The 22,500-nt window shown below is 44.7% G+C and overlaps 1 protein-coding gene across 1 annotated transcript in view; it reads right to left on the reverse strand.

The window, feature by feature from the left end:
* Window positions 1-5,433: 5,433 nt before the first annotated feature.
* Window positions 5,434-22,500, reverse strand: part of LOC308313437 (uncharacterized protein) — a 98,010-nt gene continuing 80,943 nt past the window's right edge. Inside the window, exons 52-67 of the mRNA XM_080760535.1 lie at window positions 21,472-21,525; window positions 21,300-21,353; window positions 21,145-21,198; window positions 20,832-20,939; window positions 20,516-20,569; window positions 19,957-20,010; window positions 19,707-19,814; window positions 15,842-15,895; window positions 15,653-15,688; window positions 15,230-15,283; window positions 14,019-14,147; window positions 13,790-13,988; window positions 13,401-13,513; window positions 11,637-11,705; window positions 10,181-10,414; window positions 5,434-8,364 (exon numbers count right to left, since the gene is read on the reverse strand). Coding sequence (XP_080616661.1) covers window positions 8,218-8,364; window positions 10,181-10,414; window positions 11,637-11,705; window positions 13,401-13,513; window positions 13,790-13,988; window positions 14,019-14,147; window positions 15,230-15,283; window positions 15,653-15,688; window positions 15,842-15,895; window positions 19,707-19,814; window positions 19,957-20,010; window positions 20,516-20,569; window positions 20,832-20,939; window positions 21,145-21,198; window positions 21,300-21,353; window positions 21,472-21,525 — 1,521 coding nt within the window. The 3' untranslated portion in view covers window positions 5,434-8,217. The remainder of the gene's footprint in view (window positions 8,365-10,180; window positions 10,415-11,636; window positions 11,706-13,400; window positions 13,514-13,789; window positions 13,989-14,018; window positions 14,148-15,229; window positions 15,284-15,652; window positions 15,689-15,841; window positions 15,896-19,706; window positions 19,815-19,956; window positions 20,011-20,515; window positions 20,570-20,831; window positions 20,940-21,144; window positions 21,199-21,299; window positions 21,354-21,471; window positions 21,526-22,500) is intronic.

The raw sequence follows: 22,500 nt of genomic DNA on the forward strand, positions 1-22,500 counted from the left end.
ACAGGCACAGGTGACAGCAATCACAGCAATCAGGTCAGCTCGGTGAGACAAGACAGCTAACAGATACCAGAACAAACAGGAAACAGGAACAATACTACAAAATAAGAAACACTGGGGGAATCAACACACACACACCATAATTACAAGACTAACAGCTGGAGCTATAAGAAACAAAACAAAAGACCTAAACCAAACAGGGACAAGAACAGAAGGCCTACAGTAAATAATAGGTCCATGCACTGAGGTGTGGATCGACTGCCATAGCATAGCAGGTTGTATAAGGCCTACAGTATATGAAATCAGAAAGTAGGATGTCGATCACGTTTAAATATTTTCCCCCTCTTCATCTGGTTCAGTGGTTAGTGAGTGTTTGTCTTTCTTATTTGTCAATTGAAACATGTGTGTGTTGTATGAGTCATTAAACTCGTGGGCAAGTGTGTGTGTGTGTGTGTGTGTGTGTGTGTGTGTGTGTGTGTGTGTGTGTGTGTGTGTGTGTGTGTGTGTGTGTGTGTGTGTGTGTGTGTGCGTGCGTGCGTGTGTGTGAGACACATAATCAGGTAGTTTCTTACCTGACATGATGAGAAGTCAGTAATCCACAGCAGCCACCAGATGACTGCAGGTATTGAGTTCATTCTGCTCTTCCTCTCTCTGCACTAGTCCTCCTCCTCCTGCAGTCTTCCTCTCTCTGCACTAGTCCTCCTCCTCCTGCAGTCTTCCTCTCTCTGCACTAGTCCTCCTCCTCCTCAGTCTTCCTCTCTCTAGTCTGCACTAGTCCTCCTCCTCCTCCTCAGTCTTCCTCTCTCTGCACTAGTCCTCCTCCTCCTCAGTCCAGTCCCATCCCTGAATGACAACACCTCTAGTCCACCAAGGCTGTCCTGTATGTATGTATATCTGTCTATAATCCCTACAGCCCTCCTATAGTGCTCTGTCTATGGAGGTCCTGGAGTGAGTGGAGTCTTGGCTGCTCTTCTTGGCTGCGGCTCTGAGGACATAATGGCACTCTGACGCTCACTGGAAAGGACACACACGCCTTCGAGAAGGTGAACCCGAGGATGGATGGATGACTGGGTGGATGGGAGGAGAGTGAGAGAGGAGAGGAGTTGGAACATATAGAGAAAAATGATTATCTGTTAAAGGGATAGTTCAGAGTTTTTTTTAACTTAAGCTGTATGAAATACTTGCCATTAATATAGTGGTTGCAAGTTGCAACTGTATTAGTCCCATGGTGGGAGTTCTGCTCTGGTTTTGGTGAATATTACGTTTTGTGGGGGGCACTGGGGCCACGCAGTAAAAGTTAATTAATTCACACATTGTATTGTTGACCTATTTCTAAAATATTAGCACAACTTTCGTTCAACTTTGATCCAGAACTACTTCATATTTCACCAAAACCAGAGCAGAACTCCCACCATGGGACTCAATCAATTAATACAGTTGCAACCACTATATTAATGGCAAGTATTTCATACATCTTAAGTTAAAAAAAATTGAACTATCCCTTTAACGTCAACGTCAACAGCTCTTTAAGGAGGTCTGTTCTTTTTGGCAAAGAAATTATGTTCATGTGTCTTTTATAGTACTGTAAGTTCAAATATAGCAAGGTTCAGTACTTGGACAGCTGATCTGGCAGTATAAGGAAAATTAGGAGTCAATAACTGATAAAAACAACAACATAAAAAATACAATGAAAACCACATACGAGAGTTGCACTTTGACTCACTTTGTCTTCATCGATGGATTGGTTTAGGTACATTGTCACTTTCTTTTTTTAATTTTTATTAATGCCCTATATGTGATCGTTCTATCACATGAGTTCGCACACTGTTTTGTGGCTCCCACGGGATTTATTATTTAGGTATAAGGATGACAACGTTTGGACCCTCTATGGGTCTTGCGTCAGGTATATGAGTACAACAACAAACAAAGTAGGCGTGTTATATACGAATAGGGGCAAGTTTTAACAATGAACAAGCCATGTTGTTTGCAATGATGAAAATTACACCGACACACCCACCACATCTATGAAGTCAGGCCAAGTATAGTGTCAAGCCAAGAACTCATAGAATGAAACTGTTAGAGGCATAGGCCAACTATTGAGTTAAAGTAAAGGGTAACGTGGTACAGACTTATAGGTGCAGAGAAATTGATACATTTACTGCACCCAAACACAATGTAACACTGCAAGAAAATCAAAACACAGCCCTATACATGATGTGCCTGTACAGTATCTTTTTGTTCAGCACGTGAAAGTCTTTTAGAGATGTGTGTACTTTCTTTTGGAATCATTCGCGATTTACTACTATACACGAGTAGTACATCTGCGAGCTCAAAACGTGGTGCGAATATAGATGTGTTCCGAGCTTGCAGATCTGCTACTTTTGCTGCTTTGGATCTATATTTAATGAGTGGCTAAATGAGCTGGTCTTGTTCACCCACGTTCCTCTCATTAAACTTTTATACCGTCTGGAATATTACGTTCTTCTGCGTATCCTTTGGAGTGGACGACCCCGTTCCACATGTACATATACCGACCGTACACATTACTTCTCTCACCTGCTATAGGGTGGGATGGCTCAGGGTATAGAGGACAGAGTACAGCAACTTGCAATGGGCCTTGGTCTAAAAGATACTCAAGGGACCAGTGCTCAAATGTTGGCCCAAACTATACTTCAAAAGAATGATAAATGTCCACGGGCACAACGCCAGAGGGAGCTCCACTGATCTCATTTTCCCAATCCCAAGATTGGGCTACAAACATGGGGATGAATTCATTCTATTATGCCACCAAAATGTGGAATGCCTTACCACCAGCCATCAAAAAGTGTGACACCCTACCATGCAATTTACAAATGGACCTAGACAAGAAGTCTTCTAACTGGACCTAGACGAGAAGTCTTCTAACTGGACCTAGACAAGAAGTCTTCTAACTGGACCTAGACAAGAAGTCTTCTAACTGGACCTAGACAAGAAGTCTTCTAACTGGACCTAGACGAGAAGTCTTCTAACTGGACCTAGACAAGAAGTCTTCTAACTGGACCTAGACAAGAAGTCTTCTAACTGGACCTAGACAAGAAGTCTTCTAACTGGACCTAGACAAGAAGTCTTCTAACTTGCCAAAAGAAATGACCGCCGCTATTTGTCCTGCAAATATACGTTTACTGCCCCTAGTATTGATGATTTCTTGGGACTAATAATGTATTTATATGTCTTGATGAATTGAATACACAGAACCACAATGGAAACAACCCATCAGGGCTTTTACTGGCAAACGCACTCACGCACGCACACACACACACACCCGGCCAAGTCATCCGAAAATCCCATCAGCCTCAGTCAGGAGCAGAAGGTAAAGCAGACAGTGATGGACAGGAGAAGTCATTTTGCTAAGCAAATGACTACACCTGTCCATCACCGTTTTGCCTGCAGGGAGTGAGAACATCCCCCCTGTAATGTGTTCCATGTGATTCGCTGAACCACTTCCAACCTGGCGTCTATATTTTGGACATGTCATTATAGGGTACTATCCTCCGGTCCAAAGACTCTAAAAATGGGACCCACAATGCCTCCCTGCTAAGTGCTCGGCACTCAGCATCAAGGGTTACATGTATGTTAATGACGTTTAGAAGATTTAGAACACTTTCCTCGGGGTGATTTGTAGATATTTTAGATTTTAGCAGTGAGCCTCTGTGTGTCTGATGTCATGGACACTGGGCTCACTTAGCCTACTTCCTGAACTACATCAAGGAAGCAGAGAGAAGGAAGTGTCATGGTCACATGACTGTGCTGCACCATGACACTTTCATGGGAGCCAAATCTCACACCAGAAGTTACATGTATACAAAGCAGTGAATGGAGAAAGCTGGACCAGCTCATAACAAACATTATTTATGAACCATTGAGACCTGTGTCATATAATCGGTTCAGGCATATAAAAGAAGACATATCACAGTTTGTTTTCTAATCACTTGCTTGTTTTACATCATTTTATTTGAGGATGAAAAAACAGCAGCAGGTATCGTTTCTGTTCCGGGGGTATCGCAAGATTTGGCTGCCAGACAGGAAACGGTGGACAGTCTTGCGATACTTGGCACGTTCAGAAACATATACTTTTTGCTCTTTAGAGTTTAGATACCTCTATAAAATGACACAGTGTACAGTACACATCGAAAAGCAACACAGCAGACAATAATGTGTTACATGTCTTCTGTTATTTGCCAGAAGCGATTACTGTACAAAAGGCCTCAGTCATTCATAAATAGTGTTGGTTCATGAGCTGGTCACTGAGCTCTCATTGACTCCAGTGCATTCTGCAGTTTGGCTCCCATGGTGCGACGAATCTGCCGCCTGGAATTGCGTGATAGCGAAAATGACGTTGGTGATGTTACCTCCATTTCATATACCTTGGACTACATTGTCGTCTCAGTAAGACAGCCCCTCCCCCTATCCACAAGGAAGAGCAGTGTCACGGGTTGTGCAAGGACGCGCTGATGATTGGCCAGTCGCTGTGACTGACAGCCTAAACCTAACCCTAATTCTAACCCTAACCCGGCCTAACCTCAGTAAAACTATACCTAAACCTAACCCTAACCTTAACCTCAGTAAACGTAACTTGCCCGGGGGCGTGGTTATAGGCACAACCCGTGTTGGATTCCGTATGTCGCGGAGGTGCAACAAAGCATTATGGAAATTATAGTCCAGGAAGGAAGTGAGCCCAGTGTCGATGACATCAGAGACACTGGGCTCACTGCTAAAATATAAAAGATCTAAAACTTCTAAATCTTCTAAACGTCATTAACATATATTTTTTTGCAAAAAGGGTGAAGTGTCCCTTTAGGTGGTTTGAACAAACGATGGAAGGCCAGATCCAGGCTGATTAACTTAAGTGTACTTATCTTGTACATTTTTATTAAAATATGTCACTCACTGATTTCATCCCTACACAAATATGAATAGAAGGACCTTGAGGCAATGGTACATACAGTACATCCACAGTTTGGTTCGATATGTTTACAAATATATATATATAAACAATAAAAAAAGAACATGGCTTTTCAATATATATATATAAAAAAAACAATAATAATGCACTGCCCCAATTCCCCTTTTCCATGTACATGTACTCCTCATAGCACCGTGATAAAGCTACAGTCAAATAAACCGCTGGTTCTCAAGCCTTTACATTTCAAGGACTCCCCTCCCTCCCAAGTTTAACCCATTTTAGGTGGGAACCCCTTTTGGTCTTAGCATTACGTTATGCTTTAGCTATTGAAAAATAGCAGATCTACAAGCTCATAGCGCGCCACCGAGTGGCGCGCTGCGAGCTTGTAGGTCTGCTATTTTTGAAGAATCGTGAAAAGTGACATGAAAGTGTTTGAGAACGACTGACATATAGAAAAACATAGCTTTTTCAAGAAAACAGTCAGGATTTAGACGACATTTGCAGAGTCGTTCCCAGGTCTAAATGGTTAATAATATGCATTAGGCTATACGGGACCCCCGACCCGTAACTCCGAGACCATACAAATGGAATGGTTCCAATTGTATACGCTCTCAGTTACAGACCTGTAAGGGTCCGTATGGTTAAACTATCAGTCATTTTTTTTTACCCTAGGACCCCCTCTGGGAGTTCTCCGGACCCCTCTTTGAGAACCACTGAAATCAGGGATGCACCGATATACTGTAAACGGGTCGTATTATATTAGTATCGGCCGATATTCGCTGACTGCTATCTGCAAATATTAAGTTGAGACATTCACCGGGTGTGGTGTGTCCGCAGTTATACCGATATTTATCCGTGTGATGTGATGCATTCATTTTTGCACTGGCTACGTTGGTGTGTTGATTAATGATTAGCTACAGCCCACCAAGCTGAATATCCAGATAAATTAGGTTCAGACATTCCGGATTCCGCTAGGCAATCTTTGGGCCGGCTACCGTGACCGCAACCGCAATTTTCTCGGCCAGAATATAAAAAAAATATCATGTGCATTTGCAGATAAATGCATGTGCAGTGTGTTAGCGCTCTTTCCACTTTCTATCACAGAATGCAGTCTGTGCCATGTGTTGATAGTTTCTACTCCATCATGCAGGGGTGTTTTGCGTCATGCACACAATTCTCCGCATTCTTCGACCTTTAAAGTCATGGAGGGCGGATGATGGATGCGTGAGTGACTGACTGCAGAACTGCTTACTATAGATAATGTGGGGCTTTTTACATCTTGTTCACTATATCACTGCATTTACTGCCAAGAATATTGAACCAAAAAAGCCTTCATGCCACGCTTTTTGTCATGGTTACTATATGCCTTTTCACTTTTTAAGTAGCCACAGAATATTCATCGTCACTATGATCGCCATCCCCGACGGTCGATAATGACTGGGAGAGCCATTTGCTGTGCGATCGTGAAAACAATCAAATATAATTGCCCGTCTGTTCAGTATGCAGAGTCCATTGAAAAGTGTGTATGGTGGTCGGTGATACAGTAAGAGATAGAGACGAAACTCTAACGAGGACGCTGAACGGTGGACCATAGGTTAGCCAAGAGCGCCATCTAGTGTAAAAAGTAAAACAAAAACAAAACGAAAAAAAAACGTGATTGGCGATGAGGGCCTTTGGTGAATGAGTTAATATGCAGTATAACCTAACTTAACTTCGGTGTCAGCGTCGCAATTTCCACATCGGTGCATCCCTAACTGAAATATACATTTTACACGAAGAAAACAGTGACAAACACAGGTGTAAACACAACATAAACAATGTGAGGTTTGATAACATGACATGGCATTATGAAAGCAGATGAACATATATACGTAGGGTTTCCACACGTTCAACACATCAGTATAATAGAAACACTGTTGCTGTGAAGTGTTGTGATAATTACAGTTAAAGATATTAGAAATGTTGTGTAAATGTTTTAGATGATTAGCTAACTTATATTACACTAACGAGCCAGGAGGATTTGTTTTGCGACCACGTGCCGTGCGTGTTGCTGTGTGTAGACAAGTGAACACGCAAACGATGAAAAGGTTCCTTTATGTACAAGCGAATGAGAGTGGAAAGAAAGAATAGAATGAACCACTTTCAAAGTTTTCAATCATTTTCAAAAATAGAAACGACAAACATAGCAGAACGACAAACTCAAAATGCGTCGGGATGCAACACCTTGTGTGCTTGTAGATGGATTATTTAAGTGGTAAATAATAGCAGAGAATGATTATGAAAGTATGGAAGAATGTGTCTGTGAATGAATGAGTGTGTGTGTGTGTGTGTGTGTGTGTGTGTGTGTGTGTGTGTGTGTGTGTGTGTGTGTGAGACGCGAAAAGATAATGCGTATATGTATGAGTGAGTGAGTTGGATTAATGAATGAATTCATGTCCCAATAAGGGCTCAGATCAAAGAGAAAATCACAGGAATGACATGCTGTATTGTCCGACACAGGATATGAGCGACTGCCATTGGTGTGACATATACTGTACGAGTTGACGGATCAATAGGGCTGGGCCATACGGACGCATTTAAATATCATGATATTTATGACCATTTGATATAAGAAATTGTGCTGATAATATCGTATTAAGACCATAATATTATATTGTCGCTGTGGGGCAGAAAGCTTCTATCTCCAGGTTTTAACTTGTATTTCTTTCGTTAATTAATGCCCTACTTGATCATGCTACTTTTGCTGTTTTTCAAATTTGAATCCTGAAAAGGAACGGCTTTGGACTTCTGAGGTTTCCACCCGACAGAGACAATACATGTTTTTATATCATATGTTCTTTACAAACAGCAACAGCAAAAAGCTACAAGCTCACACTCACAGCAATGTGACACGTTGTGAGCTGGTAGAAAAAAAAAAACCCTTGTTCATCTGTTAGAAAAAACATTTGAAACTATTTGAAAGTCAGTGAACACTTATGCCACGCCACGACGATATCTAGTCTCATATCATATCACATCATTACCCAGCCCTAGGGATCAATTATATGTTTGAAGGACGGCGCATGTGTGTGTGTGTGTGCGTGTGTGCGTGTGCGCGCACGTATGTACACAGATACAGTAAGTGTGCAATGAACGCGACACTGTTTCAGATACATCTGCTTCATAAATATCACGGTATATCACGTAATCTTCTCCCTGCATGTAGAAATTGTCCATGGTCTCTCGTTTTCCCTTTAATTTCCCCCAGCTATCTGCAGCCCCCCCCCCGCCAGTGCAGCCTAGCCGTTGTAGCAGATGGGACCCACTTGGAAGCCAAACTTCTGGTTCCCGTTGCCGAAATCGGACACGGCCACGTCCACCACCGGGAGCGTGTCGGAGAGCGGAGCGTCCATCTCCAGAATCGTCCTCTCCTGCCCTGACCGCGTCTGTGGAGGACAAAGACGGGAGACAGAGACAAAAAAAGCAACAACAACGTCAAGATCTTTATCTCGTGGATTAAAGTGAGATAAAATCTCACAAACGAAAACACGTGTATAATGGCCAAGTCCCGTTACGTGATTTGTGTGAAAGTATAGCCCCCCCCCCCCCCCCCCCTAAGCTAGCGCTGTTCCCTAAACAATATGTAAAATGTGTTACACCCAGTGCACATTCACACACATGTACATCAGGAGCAGTTAGGGGTTCAGTGTCTTGTTCAAGGACACTCCCCCCCCCCCCTAACATTTTAGTTTTAGTCATCATAGCTTAGTTTTTATTTCGTTTTCGGCAGGGATAAAAAAAAAGTAGTAGACGAACAATTTTCGCCACAGATTTGGTCGACGAAATGAACACTGGGTGTTACCGTACCTGACATCCGTCATAGAGCGTGTTACCGTACCTGACATCCGTCATAGAGCGTGTTACCGTACCTGACATGCGTCATAGAGCGTGTTACCGTACCTGACATCCGTCATAGAGTGCGTTACCGTACCTGACATGCGTCATAGAGCGTGTTACCGTACCTGACATCCGTCATAGAGTGCGTTACCGTACCTGACATCCGTCATAGAGCGTGTTACCGTACCTGACATCCGTCATAGAGCGTGTTACCGTACCTGACATCCGTCATAGAGCGTGTTACCGTACGTGACATCCGTCATAGAGCGTGTTACCGTACCTGACATCCGTCATAGAGCGTGTTACCGTACCTGACATCCGTCATAGAGCGCGTTACCGTACCTGACATCCGTCATAGAGCGTGTTACCGTACCTGACATCCGTCATAGAGCGTGTTACCGTACCTGACATCCGTCATAGAGCGCGTTACCGTACCTGACATCCGTCATAGAGCGCGTTACCGTACCTGACATCCGTCATAGAGCGCGTTACCGTACCTGACATCCGTCATAGAGGGTGTTACCGTACCTGACATCCGTCATAGAGCGCGTTACCGTACCTGACATCCGTCATAGAGCGTGTTACCGTACCTGACATCCGTCATAGAGCGTGTTACCGTACCTGACATCCGTCATAGAGCGCGTTACCGTACCTGACATGCGTCATAGAGCGTGTTACCGTACCTGACATCCGTCATAGAGCGTGTTACCGTACCTGACATGCGTCATAGAGCGTGTTACCGTACCTGACATCCGTCATAGAGCGCGTTACCGTACCTGACATCCGTCATAGAGCGTGTTACCGTACCTGACATGCGTCATAGAGCGTGTTACCGTACCTGACATCCGTCATAGAGCGCGTTACCGTACCTGACATCCGTCATAGAGCGCGTTACCGTACCTGACATCCGTCATAGAGCGTGTTACCGTACCTGACATCCGTCATAGAGCGCGTTACCGTACCTGACATCCGTCATAGAGCGTGTTACCGTACCTGACATGCGTCATAGAGCGTGTTACCGTACCTGACATCCGTCATAGAGCGTGTTACCGTACCTGACATCCGTCATAGAGCGCGTTACCGTACCTGACATCCGTCATAGAGCGCGTTACCGTACCTGACATCCGTCATAGAGCGCGTTACCGTACCTGACATCCGTCATAGAGCGTGTTACCGTACCTGACATCCGTCATAGAGCGTGTTACCGTACCTGACATCCATCATAGAGGGTGTTACCGTACCTGACATCCGTCATAGAGCGCGTTACCGTACCTGACATCCGTCATAGAGCGCGTTACCGTACCTGACATGCGTCATAGAGCGCGTTACCGTACCTGACATGCGTCATAGAGCGCGTTACCGTACCTGACATCCGTCATAGAGGGTGCCGATATAGTGCGTGTTCTGCTGCGTCAGCTCCTCGCCGTTGCTGCCCCTGAAGCGCAGTGCGTGCTGGTAGCCGTAGGGGGCGGTGTTGAGCCAGGCGGCGGAGTTGAGACAGTGGTAGGTGAAGGTCTGCGTGGCCGTGGCGCTCAGCAGCTTGAGGAAGGTCATCTGGACGACGTGGACCGGAACGCCGTCCGACCCGGAGTAGGAGAACTGCACGGCGGAAAGGGAAGGAAGGAAGGAAGGAAGGAAGGAAAGAAGGAAGGAACCATGGAGTTATAAATGACAGAGACGGCATGCACTCCCATCCACTTGCATGGAGTTGCTCACCCATAGCGCATGAGGCGTTTTCGCCCCTTCTTTTCCGGGTTGGAGAAGAGGTGGTGGTGGGCTACGACTACGTCGTCGAATTGCATTCAATTCGACGGAGCTCTTCATGAACATGCGTGTGCGTGCGTGCGCCACGTACGCACCCATAGTGACGTCTTATGGCCCAGTGTCGCTCGAGGTGCAGTACCTATACTTTCGGGGCCACCATGTCCATTTCGCTTCAACGTTTTCCTCTCAGTATTATAGCCCGGGGCATGGAAGGAACACACAGCCAGTGGTGGAGAAAAAAAGTGCTCAAATGTTTTGCTTATAGGTAAAAAAATATCAAAATGGTAAAATGGCGCATTTATATAAGCGCCTTTATCCAAGGCGCTATATTACATTCACCCATTCACAGTCACACCCCAATGAGGAAACCATGCAAGGCACCAAGCTGCACATCGGGAGCAATTAGGGGTTCAGTGTCTTGCTCAAAGGACACTTCGACACGTCTATAACTCTGGGGGGAGCCCCAGGTTCGAACTGGCAACCTTGCGGTTCCCATCCGGCCACTCTACCCCCTGAGCCACCGCCACCCTGCAGTATTTCAATACTGCAAAATAGAAATACTCCATTGCAAGTAAAAGTCCGGAATTCAACATTTAAAAAATACAGTAGCTGATCTACAAGCTCACAATGCGTCGCATCGCTGCGGCAATATACTGCAAAAAAAAAAGCTTCTTTCCACATACGTACAGGAACGAACAACAACTTCATGTGTCATTTTTGCACTCTTCTTCTTCCTTTAAAATCTATTTAAGTTTTTTTTTAATCATTATTCTGCTGTTGTCATTACCTAATATGCTGCTGCATTGTCTGAAGGAAGCCAAACCGAAATAGGTTTTACTCTTATGTACCTGTACACAAGATGTAACAACAAAGAACCACCTTGAACCCTAACAGCCATTATATCATAGCTGTCGGGGTACTGTAACTAGAACAAGAACGCACGCACGCACGCACGCACTCGCACACACACACACACACACACACACACACACACACACACACACACACACACACACACACACACACACACACACACACACACACACACAGTGCGTACCTGTTTTCCTTTCCTGAAGGTGCTGTACCAGGTGCCCGGTGTCTCTCCTTTCCACGCCGCTAGCTTCACCTGAAGAACCGAAAGAACGCAATTATTTCCTCCCGTGTTCGCCTCCCCCCACACACACACACATCTGTGTTGTCAGTTGACTGACTCACATGCCAGGGAGTAAGGAGCCCCCACCGGGAGGACAATTAACATCCTCCCCGAAACACGATGGGCCAATTCGTGTTCGTGTGGATGTTCGATAAAGCTGGACGCACCGCGGTGGATTCGAACCCCCCCGGGACTCTGTAGTGGTGGGCGGGGTATACTTTACTGCTTCGCCCACCCCAGCCTCCCACAGCGCAACAGAACACACTCTACAGAGTTTAAACCCATTTAGGCCGAAATGACGTCAAAAAGAAAAAAAAAAAAAAGGTCGCTCTGAAAGAATAATATATTCAAAGATTTGTGCCGCATTTTTTTTTTTACGATTTATCAAAAATAGCAGACCTACAAGCTCGTAGCGCGCCACTCGGTGGCGCGCTATGAGCTTGTAGATCTGCTATTTTTCAATAGCTAAAGTGTAACATAATGCTTAGTTAAGACACCAAAAGGGGTTCCAGTAATGATGTTTACACAATACACAATAGCTATACTAGATGTTTTTGTTGTTGTTTCTATGAAGATTACAATCTTGGGTGTAATCAATTTCGGCTGATTACCCCCCCCCCCCCCCCCCCACACGATGATCCTGCAAAACACTGCTAATACAGTTCACACGACAGATCACCTATGCTGGATCGTCTCGTCTTGCTTGCTGAGCTGTTGACTGATCTCCCTGCTAGTGTAGTCACTATAGCTCATTGTATTTCCCAGCCACAGTTTGACAACCAATCTCTTTCCAGCCTATACCTCCTCACAAACAACATGTGTGTGTGTGTGTGTGTGTGTGTGTGTGTGTGTGTGTGTGTGTGTGTGTGTGTGTGTGTGTGTGTGTGTGTGTGTGCGTGTGTGTGTGTTTGTGCGCGTGCGTGCGTGCGTGTTGAGGGGGTGGGACCGGCAGGTGATGGATGGATAGCGTGTCGACCACATAAACATCTCCGCGGGGCTGTTGTTGTTCGGCCTGGGAGGGCTGTACTGTATGTGCTACTGTAACTGTATACATGATGTCCTTCCTCCTCTCTCTGCCCTCGGTCTCCTTTCCTGTCCAACACCACTTTAATCCTACACTCCATCCACCATATAGCGTTCAATCATCCCTGCCGTCTTCCCACTATGTAGGCTCTCCGGCAATAATAATGTTGATGCAGTGTAAATTTGGTTGCGCACACTGTCTGGTACGTGTTTTCGCTTGCGGATCTGAAAGTAGTAGGCTATCACTAGCTATAGTCAGTGTGTCACCATTAACACCCCCCACTAGACAGCTGCGGGAAAAGGATCAAATGGATCCCGGTCCGAAAACAAAAAAAAACGTATATGGACGAAATATGATTGGCATAAAGTGATCCGAAATTCGCTCCGATATTTGGCAAAAAAAAAAAAAAAAATCACTGGAACCCAGGCTAGTGCGTGTGTGCAGCCATGCACATACGATACAGTGTGTGTGTGTGTGTGTGTGTGTGTGTGTGTGTGCGTGTGTGTGTGTGTGTGTGTGTGTGTGCGTGTGTGTGTGTGTGTGTGCGTGTGTGTGCGTGTGTGTGCGTGCGTGCGTGCGTGCGTGCGTGTGTGCGTGCGTGCGTGCGTGCGTGCGTGCGTGTGTGCGTGTGTGTGGCCACTAACCGACTGGAACTTCTTGTCGGGGTACAGACACGTCTCTCCCTGGGCTGTGAAATTACAGAACACCTGGAAGGAGTCTCTATGGCAGCCCTGGTTAGGATCTATCCAGTACTCACCTGTAGAGAGAAGGATACGTATCAGTAATGGTGATAGTTAGTGATATCATACAGACAGGCAGACAGACAGACAGACAGGCAGACAGACAGACAGAGAGACAGGCAGGCAGACAGACAGACAGAGAGACAGGCAGACAGACAGACAGAGAGACAGGCAGGCAGACAGACAGACAGAGAGACAGGCAGACAGACAGACAGACAGACAAACAGACCACAGCCCAGGTCCAGAGGCGACGAGCTTTTGCAGTTGTTGTATGTACTGTATGCTCGACGTACCGTCGGGCAGCTCCGGGTGCAGCAGGTAGAGCTCCTTGCAGGTCCGGGCGGGGCTGAGGAACGTCCCCAGGGGGTTCCGGAACCCTTCCACCTCTGTCCTCATGGAGGACAGCGACGCAAACACCTCCTCCATGCCGCCCTGCTCCTTATTGGCCCCCGTCGTCCCTGCTCCCCCCCCCTGCTCCCCCTCCTCCTCCTCCTTCCCCTCCCCCTCCGCCCCCGCCCCCGCCCCCGCCCCCGCCGCTGCCCCCTCGTCTCCCTGAACCCACTGGTCTTCATCCAGCACCGAACCGTCCACCTGGTTCCTCCTCCTCCTGCCCCTCTCTGGGAGAGAGGCCATGCCCACTGCTGGCAGGCCCTGAGGAGAGAGAGAGAGGGGGAGAGAGAGAGAGAGAGAGAGAGAGAGGGGGGTCATTATTCAAAAAGAACACACCGATTGACCAATCAGAATCAAGCATTCATCCAAGCCTGAAAGTGTTTTTGTGCCAATGTGTCCCAATGTGCGACTTGTGAAACCGTATGAGAGGCACTATATACTAGCGCCGATTCCTAAACAATGAACGCAATGTGTATGTTTTAGTAATGTTTTAGTAATATCATGCCTGCTGTTCTACATGCTGCCACAAGCAGGTGAATAAATCACAGTTTGAGGCTTTATAACCTTTGCTTTAATGAAACGTCCTATTAGGGTTTTATGGAAGTTGCGCTTCTGAACATATTGCTAGTTTTGAGTCCCACTTCAAATGCTCTAATCTTAGTTAAAATAGTAAGCGAAGATATAAGCTGAACGTATTTTCCGCTGTGCAACATGCGTCCATAGAAGAAATGCTGGCTTCTATGGAATCCTATAATGACTGAGATCAGTCGTGGAGACTGAGAACTCTAATCCAAGGGAGAAGGTTATGGATGACACAGAAAACGGGAGAATAAAAGTGGTTGTTAGGAGAGGAACAGTCAATTCAAATGTGTTAGTCAGGTGAAAACTCTATGTAGGTTAAATGTGAGACAATTTGACTGAGGGACTGCCATTGGATTTTTGGTCATGTGAAAGCAGCGAATCATAGCTTCAAATTGACATATTGGTTGTTCAGTTTTACCCACCAGTTTTGGAGATGTGGCTTATAGAGTAAATGTCTGGCAGAAAACGGCGAGTTGAGAAAACAGGCTTGAAAGGTTCACTTCTGTGGTCTCTAACATTACACCTAGCTACATGTTTAAGCATTTATTTCATATTTACATGTCGATTTCAGCTCTGACACTTATTTCAGACATGCTCTAGTATGCGAAGAAGATACTGTGCTGTGCCTGTGCTATTAACTCATTAAAATAAAATAAAAAACTCCTCTGGTGAAAAGCTGGAATTTACGCGATGGCAGGCTCTCAGTCAAATCTGGTCACAAATGTCTAGGTAAGTAACTGGGCTCAGTATGGACAACTTACTGTAGGTCCTGGAGGACCTATAGCCCCTGTGTCCCCTCTAGGACCAATTGGACCCTAGACACGCGCACACGCACGCACGCACACACACACACACACACACACACACACACACACACACACACACACACACACACACACACACACACACACACACACACACACACACACACACACACACGCGCACACACACACACACACACACACACACACACACACAATTAACCAATTAGTGGTGGAACAGTGTATGTATCAAATAAATAAAAATGTGAATATCGTCTCTGTTGGGTGGAAACATCATTATGTCCAAAACTATTACTTTTCAGCATTTAAGTTAAAAAAAACAGCGAAAGGAGCAGATCTACGAGATCAGAACGTAACAAAAAACGTAACAATAACGGAGACAGCAACCAAATCATAGTTTACCTGGTTTCCTTTGGAACCTTTCTGGCCGGCAGCACCCTGCGTTAATTAAACAACGTGGGATAAAGACAAGGATGAGTGACATGCAGACCAGCAGTGCTCTGTACTGTACTGGACTGTATGTACTGTATACTGTATGCTGTGTGTTGACATGAGTGTCTATAAGCAGGGATTAACGGAGTGTATACTCACAGACAACCCTTGGACCCCCGGGGGCCCGTTAAACCCGACGGGACCGACAGGACCCTGAAACAACAGTCACAATCCTTCAGCGTATAGTTCTCCACAACTGGTTAAAGTAGGACGTGCTGTCCAAGCAGTGGTTGGAAAGTAACTAAGTAGATTTACTTACAGTAACTACTTCTACATCCTGACAGTTTTCTGACAAAGCTATGTTTCTATGTTAGTCGTTCTTCGATTTAAAAAAAATAGCAGACCTACAAGCTCGTAGCGCGCCACTCGGTGGCGCGCTACGAGCTTGTAGATCTGCAAATGTCTAACACCCGTGGCACATGTGGCGAGTACTTTATATTTGGAATCTGAATGTTTATGTACACGTTTACAATGTAAATGTAGCGATCATGTAAAACAGGCGGAAGTTAAGCCATGATGCTATGTACAGTATTAAACTCAATGTTATATTTATAGGTCAATAGCACTCTGGAATGCTCTGCACAAAAACATCGCATCTGACTATAATCCATAACAAATGACTTAAAAAAAACTTGCCAAGTATGTAAATTAGTAATTTGTGCATTTATAGATAGATTTGACTAGACTGTTGGATTTGGTCCTGCACGAATCCGCCTGGGTGACGGCAGACTGCTGGGCGAGCGCTGGCGCTTTGGAATGGGGGGTGAGATCAACATAGGGAATGAATTCTGTACTGTCCATATATGGAGCGTGTCTTGAGTGTTACAGGGTTTGACGAGGTCAGACCAACATAATATAATGGAATGACAGAACAGGTCAGCAAATGCACAATTTCGTAGTTAACTGCGACCTGCTGTCGCGGCAAGCTGGTAAAAAAAAAAAGAATACAAAAGGACAAATTAACATTTAATTTGCCTTTTTGCATTCATTTTTTACCAGCTTGTGAAAGCAAGTGGTCTATTATTCAGTCGCTGCAGCGCTATAGCCGTGATTCTTTCCTCATTGGCTGTCCTTTAAGCCATCGTTGGGGGGGACTCTGCGATGCCTTCCCATAGAGCAGGAGCACCATCACTGACTGAGTGACTGCAACAACACGTTCAACCAAACGTCCTCTCAGGCTATGGCGTCACATCACGACTGCCCCGGTGTTACATAGAGAGGGAAATGTGCATCAGCTGCTGATGAATCTCGCCCCAAACAATACAGTTTACTGAGAGTATACCCCTGATACAATAGCCTTGTTCAATTATAAGATCATTAGAAACTCTGCGGTCGCGCTGGGCGCTTGTAGATCGGCTATTTTCGGCAACAGGGGGGGAAAAGAGCAGACCAAGTACAGACCAAGTATTTGATGCATTGAACATGGTTGGACCCTCTTGTAAACAAGTGTAATGCTTAATTGGGTCGTCCACTCACAGTTAACAGTCTTTGTATTGAGTTTGTGCTTGAAATGTACTGCAATTCTGCAAACTGTTAATAATCAATCAATCAGAGTGAAAGGTCCATTTTACTGAATATTGACCGTTTAAGTGGTTAAATGTTTGAAAATACACATTAATAAACATACACTGATGACATTTTTATACAATATGTGTAGTTGGGGTCCTTGCTTCATCTCTCTCAGCTAAGGGGTCCTTTGCCAGAAAAAACCCTGAAAATCCCTGTACTAAAAGGTATGTGTGTACTGCTAAATTAATGCCTCAATTTGTAAATGCAAATTCTCTCTCTTTCTCTTTCTCTCTGTCTGATGGGAAAGCAATTGAATGCACTCACTAGTGTGGCGGTGATAAGCCGACACATTTGCTGTTGCTGACATTTAGAAGCACAACCTTTGATTGACTATTGATGTAACATTGACACGAGGGATTAGCTAAATCAGATTTTTTTTGCAGATTACAGAGAAATGTGAATGACGGAAATGTGTTTAGAGTTATAGACAGGTGAGCACAGTATATAAAAATATAATACGTATGGCTCTGCTGCCCATCAGAACATAGATGTTGCTTAAGCCATTTTGGGGGGGGGGGACCCCTTTTGGTGTTTTAAACATTATATAATTTAGCTATCGAAAAATAGCAGATCTACAAGCTCGGTGGCGCGCTACGAGCTTGTAGGTCTGCTATTTTAGAAAGATCGTTACAGTATTATTTTGAATGCTTCAGTTGACGTTGCTACGACTGTTGTATATTCTCTGTATTATTTATAGAAGACACGCTGGCTTCTATGGAATCCAAATGACTGAAATCCAGTCATACTTTTCGTTAAAAGTGCGCTTAAAGTGTGACTTTGAGGCCCGTTTCACTGCACAATGTACGTGAAGTGATTTAAAAGAAGACACTGATTCAGCACAGATTTGAACACAATGTACAAAGGACTGCGCAACAAGCGGTGCGTATAGCCAAAAGCCAAGCACTTCTCTTGGAAAACAACTACACGATGGGAACAATGCACAAAATATAGAATTCATCTTTTCTGAACACGGTTGTGCTCTGGTTGACTCTGTAATGTTATACGCTTCATGCATGGAGGACGACGAGTCGCTGTGTTTTTGTCCTTGACATTCACTTAAAGCTATCACAACATCGCAGTCACAGAACTGAGCCTTTTGAACTCTCTCTCTCTCTCTGTGCCTTGTTCAACTGTCCCTCTGCCATCCTCAAAGGATGGATGCCCTTCTGGCTGGGCTTGAATAATTCATAATGTTAGATCATCATCGCTGTTGGTGTTACAGTATATATACAGCCTACATCGTTGGATGTGTTTACGCACTCGGAGAGAGAGAGAGAAGACGGACGGACAGACAGACAGACAGGTCTCTTTTTGAGTGGTGAACAGCAATGTCACCTATGCCTGTGTTGTTCACCTATGTGTCCGTGTGACGTTAATGAGCACCAGTATGACTATTAGCACCAGTAGGGGCGCTGTTGTGCCAGAAACAGAGAGAGAGAGAGAGAGAGAGAGTGCTGCACTGTTGCCTGCTAATGAGAGAGAGAGAGTTGCACCACTCAGTTCACACGGGTGTGATTTTTCTTTTCGTAGCACTAATTAGTGACATGTTTTTTTGTGATTTCACTTGGGTAGTCATCAGGGTAATAGCTCGCACGACTCCAGTTGCTTTTAAACACTCTGAGCATCTTTAGCGGGTGCGCGGTCGGGTAAGTAACTTTACAGGAACATTTCTCAAAGATTTGATATATCTCCCTAGGAGAGACACATAGCTACCTCTGACCCATGCAGACATCGATGAGTTCTCAGCCAACTTGTACCAAGAGTGCAAACATAACAATTCACACACCAACTTAATAATAGACGTCAGAGTCCTTAAATACCTATCTAAATGATGTCCTTTTTATCCCATATAAAAGTCCCAGAAGTTAGGTTCACATATTAACACACATACAGAATGCACCGAGGCACATCTGACTGAGTCCTTAAAGAGAAGGGTTCTTTTTTTTAGGGGACTCAGCTAGATAAAAGTATATAAACAACTATTATGCTAATAAGCACAATGTGAACAACATTTGAGTTGACTGAAAAACATACATTATGTCTCAAGATCTCTCTATATGCAAAATGCTCAATTTGAGTCCGCCCCTCTCTTCGAAGGTTGTCATTTAATCTACATAAACATAGCCTACCGAGTTTTGTTAGTGAGGAATCTCTGAACAATAATGCATGTTGAAAAAGCAACTCAATGTTATTCTAAATACCTTATGCATATAGTTACCTTTAAAAAAAACCCACATGTTTTTACATTTACAATTACACAAAATATACATTCCCCCATCAGAATTTCAGACCCCCCTATGGATTCTGCACCGTGCATTCACGCCTTTTAGTATAGGTAATATTAAGGTATACAACTATACATGTATGTGTGCATAGGGGTGTGTAGTCTGCCCACCTCCTCTCCTTTGAGCCCCTGTAGACCCTGGTTCCCTGGCAGTCCCCTGTCTCCCTTCTCTCCGATGTCCCCTGGGGGCCCAATGAGCCCAATCAAACCACCGTGGCCCTGCACAGGTGACACACATTATTGATGCAGCAATTGATTGGTCCTTTCGGACATCGTCTTCTCAACACAGCACATTAGTTATTCAAAACAACACGCCAAGCGTCAAAGCTCTCGATCAAGAGCCCTGTGTCATGTCACCTACCTTTTCTCCCTTCTTGCCAGGATCTCCCTTCAGGCCTGGTAATCCAGGTGGACCCTATAAGGTCAGAGGATCAATTAGTTCATTCAGGATTAAAACAGTTTATTAAAACAGATTAATTCGAATTTAGAGCCACCCACCAGTGGGAACTCATTATTATTAATACTGAGATGAAATGTATCGTATGTATGTAATAATAAATATTAATATAATTGTAACTTTTCAAAAACAGGTTTACAAAGTGCTGCACATACGTACAGTACATGAACAGGCAATTCAATTCAATGATAGAAATGAACAACAAAAATTAACAATACAAAAGTAATAAGAAAAATTAAAAAGAGAAAGCAAGATTAAGATTTGTTTTTGGCTTTTCTGCCTTTATCGATAGTTTCGAGTGAAGACGGACAGGAAAGAGGGAGAGAGAGAAGGGGAGAGACACGACGCAGCAAAGGTCGTCGTGAACGGGACTCGAACACGCAACGCACTGTCAGGCCAGGGCCTATATGTGGCATGCGCCTGGACCGCTAGGCCAGCGGGCGCCCTAGTAATGTCATCTTACCATTGGACCTGGAGGTCCCGTCACGCCAGGAGGTCCATTTAAACCCTGCTCCCCCTGTGGTACCGAGACACGCGCACACGCACACGCACACGCGCACGCGCACGCACACACACACACACACACACACACACACACACACACACACACACACACACACACACACACACACCATTATGAGAAAATAATATCATCAGAAAATGTTTCAAATTGAAGTAATTGTATAAGTGATGATGTACACTGAATCAAACATGTCTGTCTGTCTGTCTGTCTGTCTTTCTGTCTAAATTCTCCAGTGTCTCGTCTTCATCTGACTCACCGCAGAGCCGGGGATCCCTCGTAACCCCTGGGGCCCAGGTTTCCCGTGGCTCCCCTGGGCCCCCACAGGTCCCGTCTTCCCCACGAGACCCTCCAGTCCTGGAGAACCCTGAGTGAGGCGCACAGAGAAAGTTATTATTATTATCAACTCTACAGGAGGTTGTCTCATACGAAAAGCCACCAAAACCCAGACTGTTGTTGTAGTCTCCAGTTACTCAATGAATAGTTTATGGTGGAACTAGTTGTATAAGAGCAATATCACACTCAAGATCATGTTGTGTTGTGCTATACTGTATAACAGGCATGACGCTCACCTTTGAACCTTTCATTCCGGACTTCCCATCCTTTCCTTGTTTCCCCAAATGGCCCTATATCAATACAATAACATGTATAAGTACACAGGCATACACTAAAGTAACAGGCATAACCACGCACAAACGCACACATCGAATACTACACAGTCACACACCCTTCGTCCAGGAGGTCCAGTGGGTCCAGGCTCCCCTGATGCTCCAGGCGGTCCCTGAAGAAAACAAACGTAGAGTAAATTATTATGATAACATCATTTTAACATGTATCATGATATCTAGCACGTTACAGTTCACACTACCATCTGAATGATACTTTTCTTGAGAACTTACAGCTTTCCCTGATTCTCCGGCATCCCCCTTAACCCCGGGCAAGCCATCCACACCCTGGTGAGAAGAAAGAAATGGTGGGCATGGGTTATTATTTATACCCATGGGGTGACTGCATGTTTCAACACATTTAGAGGTAGGACAACAGATACGATTTGACATACTAGTTGTATGTCTATAGAGCGTTGCAGTCCCGCCCCCTCGAGAGACCTGGAAAATAAATCGCCGTTCATTTTCCTCATAGACTTTTCAAAAAGTATTTATTTAAAGACGTTTACACAATGTTTTGGGCCAAACAAACAATTAGAAAGTAGGAAAAAACGGCAGGTTTTTTTGTTGCTTTTCTTCTTTGTAATTATTTGTTTGGTCCAAAATATTGTGTTTGTTGTCATGATTTTGAAGAGTTGGCTTTGTACGACACTTATAAGGTCTTTAAATAAATACTTTTCGAAATGACTCTATGGGAAAAATGCATTGGGAATTATTTCCTGGGCCTGGCGTCGTCATGAAAGGGGGCGGGACTGCGATGCTCTATAGATAGACAACAACATCAGTTGCTTAATGCTTTAACGGGAAAACAAGAAAAACATCAGATGGAAATGACTTAAAATGAGAAAATATCTCTACAACTATACTGAAACAAGAAATGAAATGTCATTCACAATATAACGAAAACAAGTGCATCTGTGTACGCCAAGCCCCCAGTAAGGCTGTCCAACGTTGAAGCTGCCACCACCTACTGGCGAAAAGAGGAACTGCAGCACTTTCATGGAGGTGGACGGAGGTTCATGACGTCACGTGCGTCAGCGCATGACGTTTGAGGTCCGGGCTTTGAGGACCGGGATTAACTTCCGCTCACTCGAGCCATTGAGTTATAATTGTACTTCCGGCAGACGTCCGGGTGCTTCAAAACGCCACTGAGCAACTTCATCGAAATGAATAGCTTGGGGGCGGGGCTAGCACTATCCTTTATATCTCTATGGTGTACGCCCTATAGATTTTTGTATTGGCTTAGAGGCCAGCCCTAGCTTT

Source organism: Protomyctophum bolini (assembly GCF_963924005.1).
Source record: "Protomyctophum bolini genome assembly, chromosome: 3".
NCBI lineage: Eukaryota > Metazoa > Chordata > Actinopteri > Myctophiformes > Myctophidae > Protomyctophum > Protomyctophum bolini.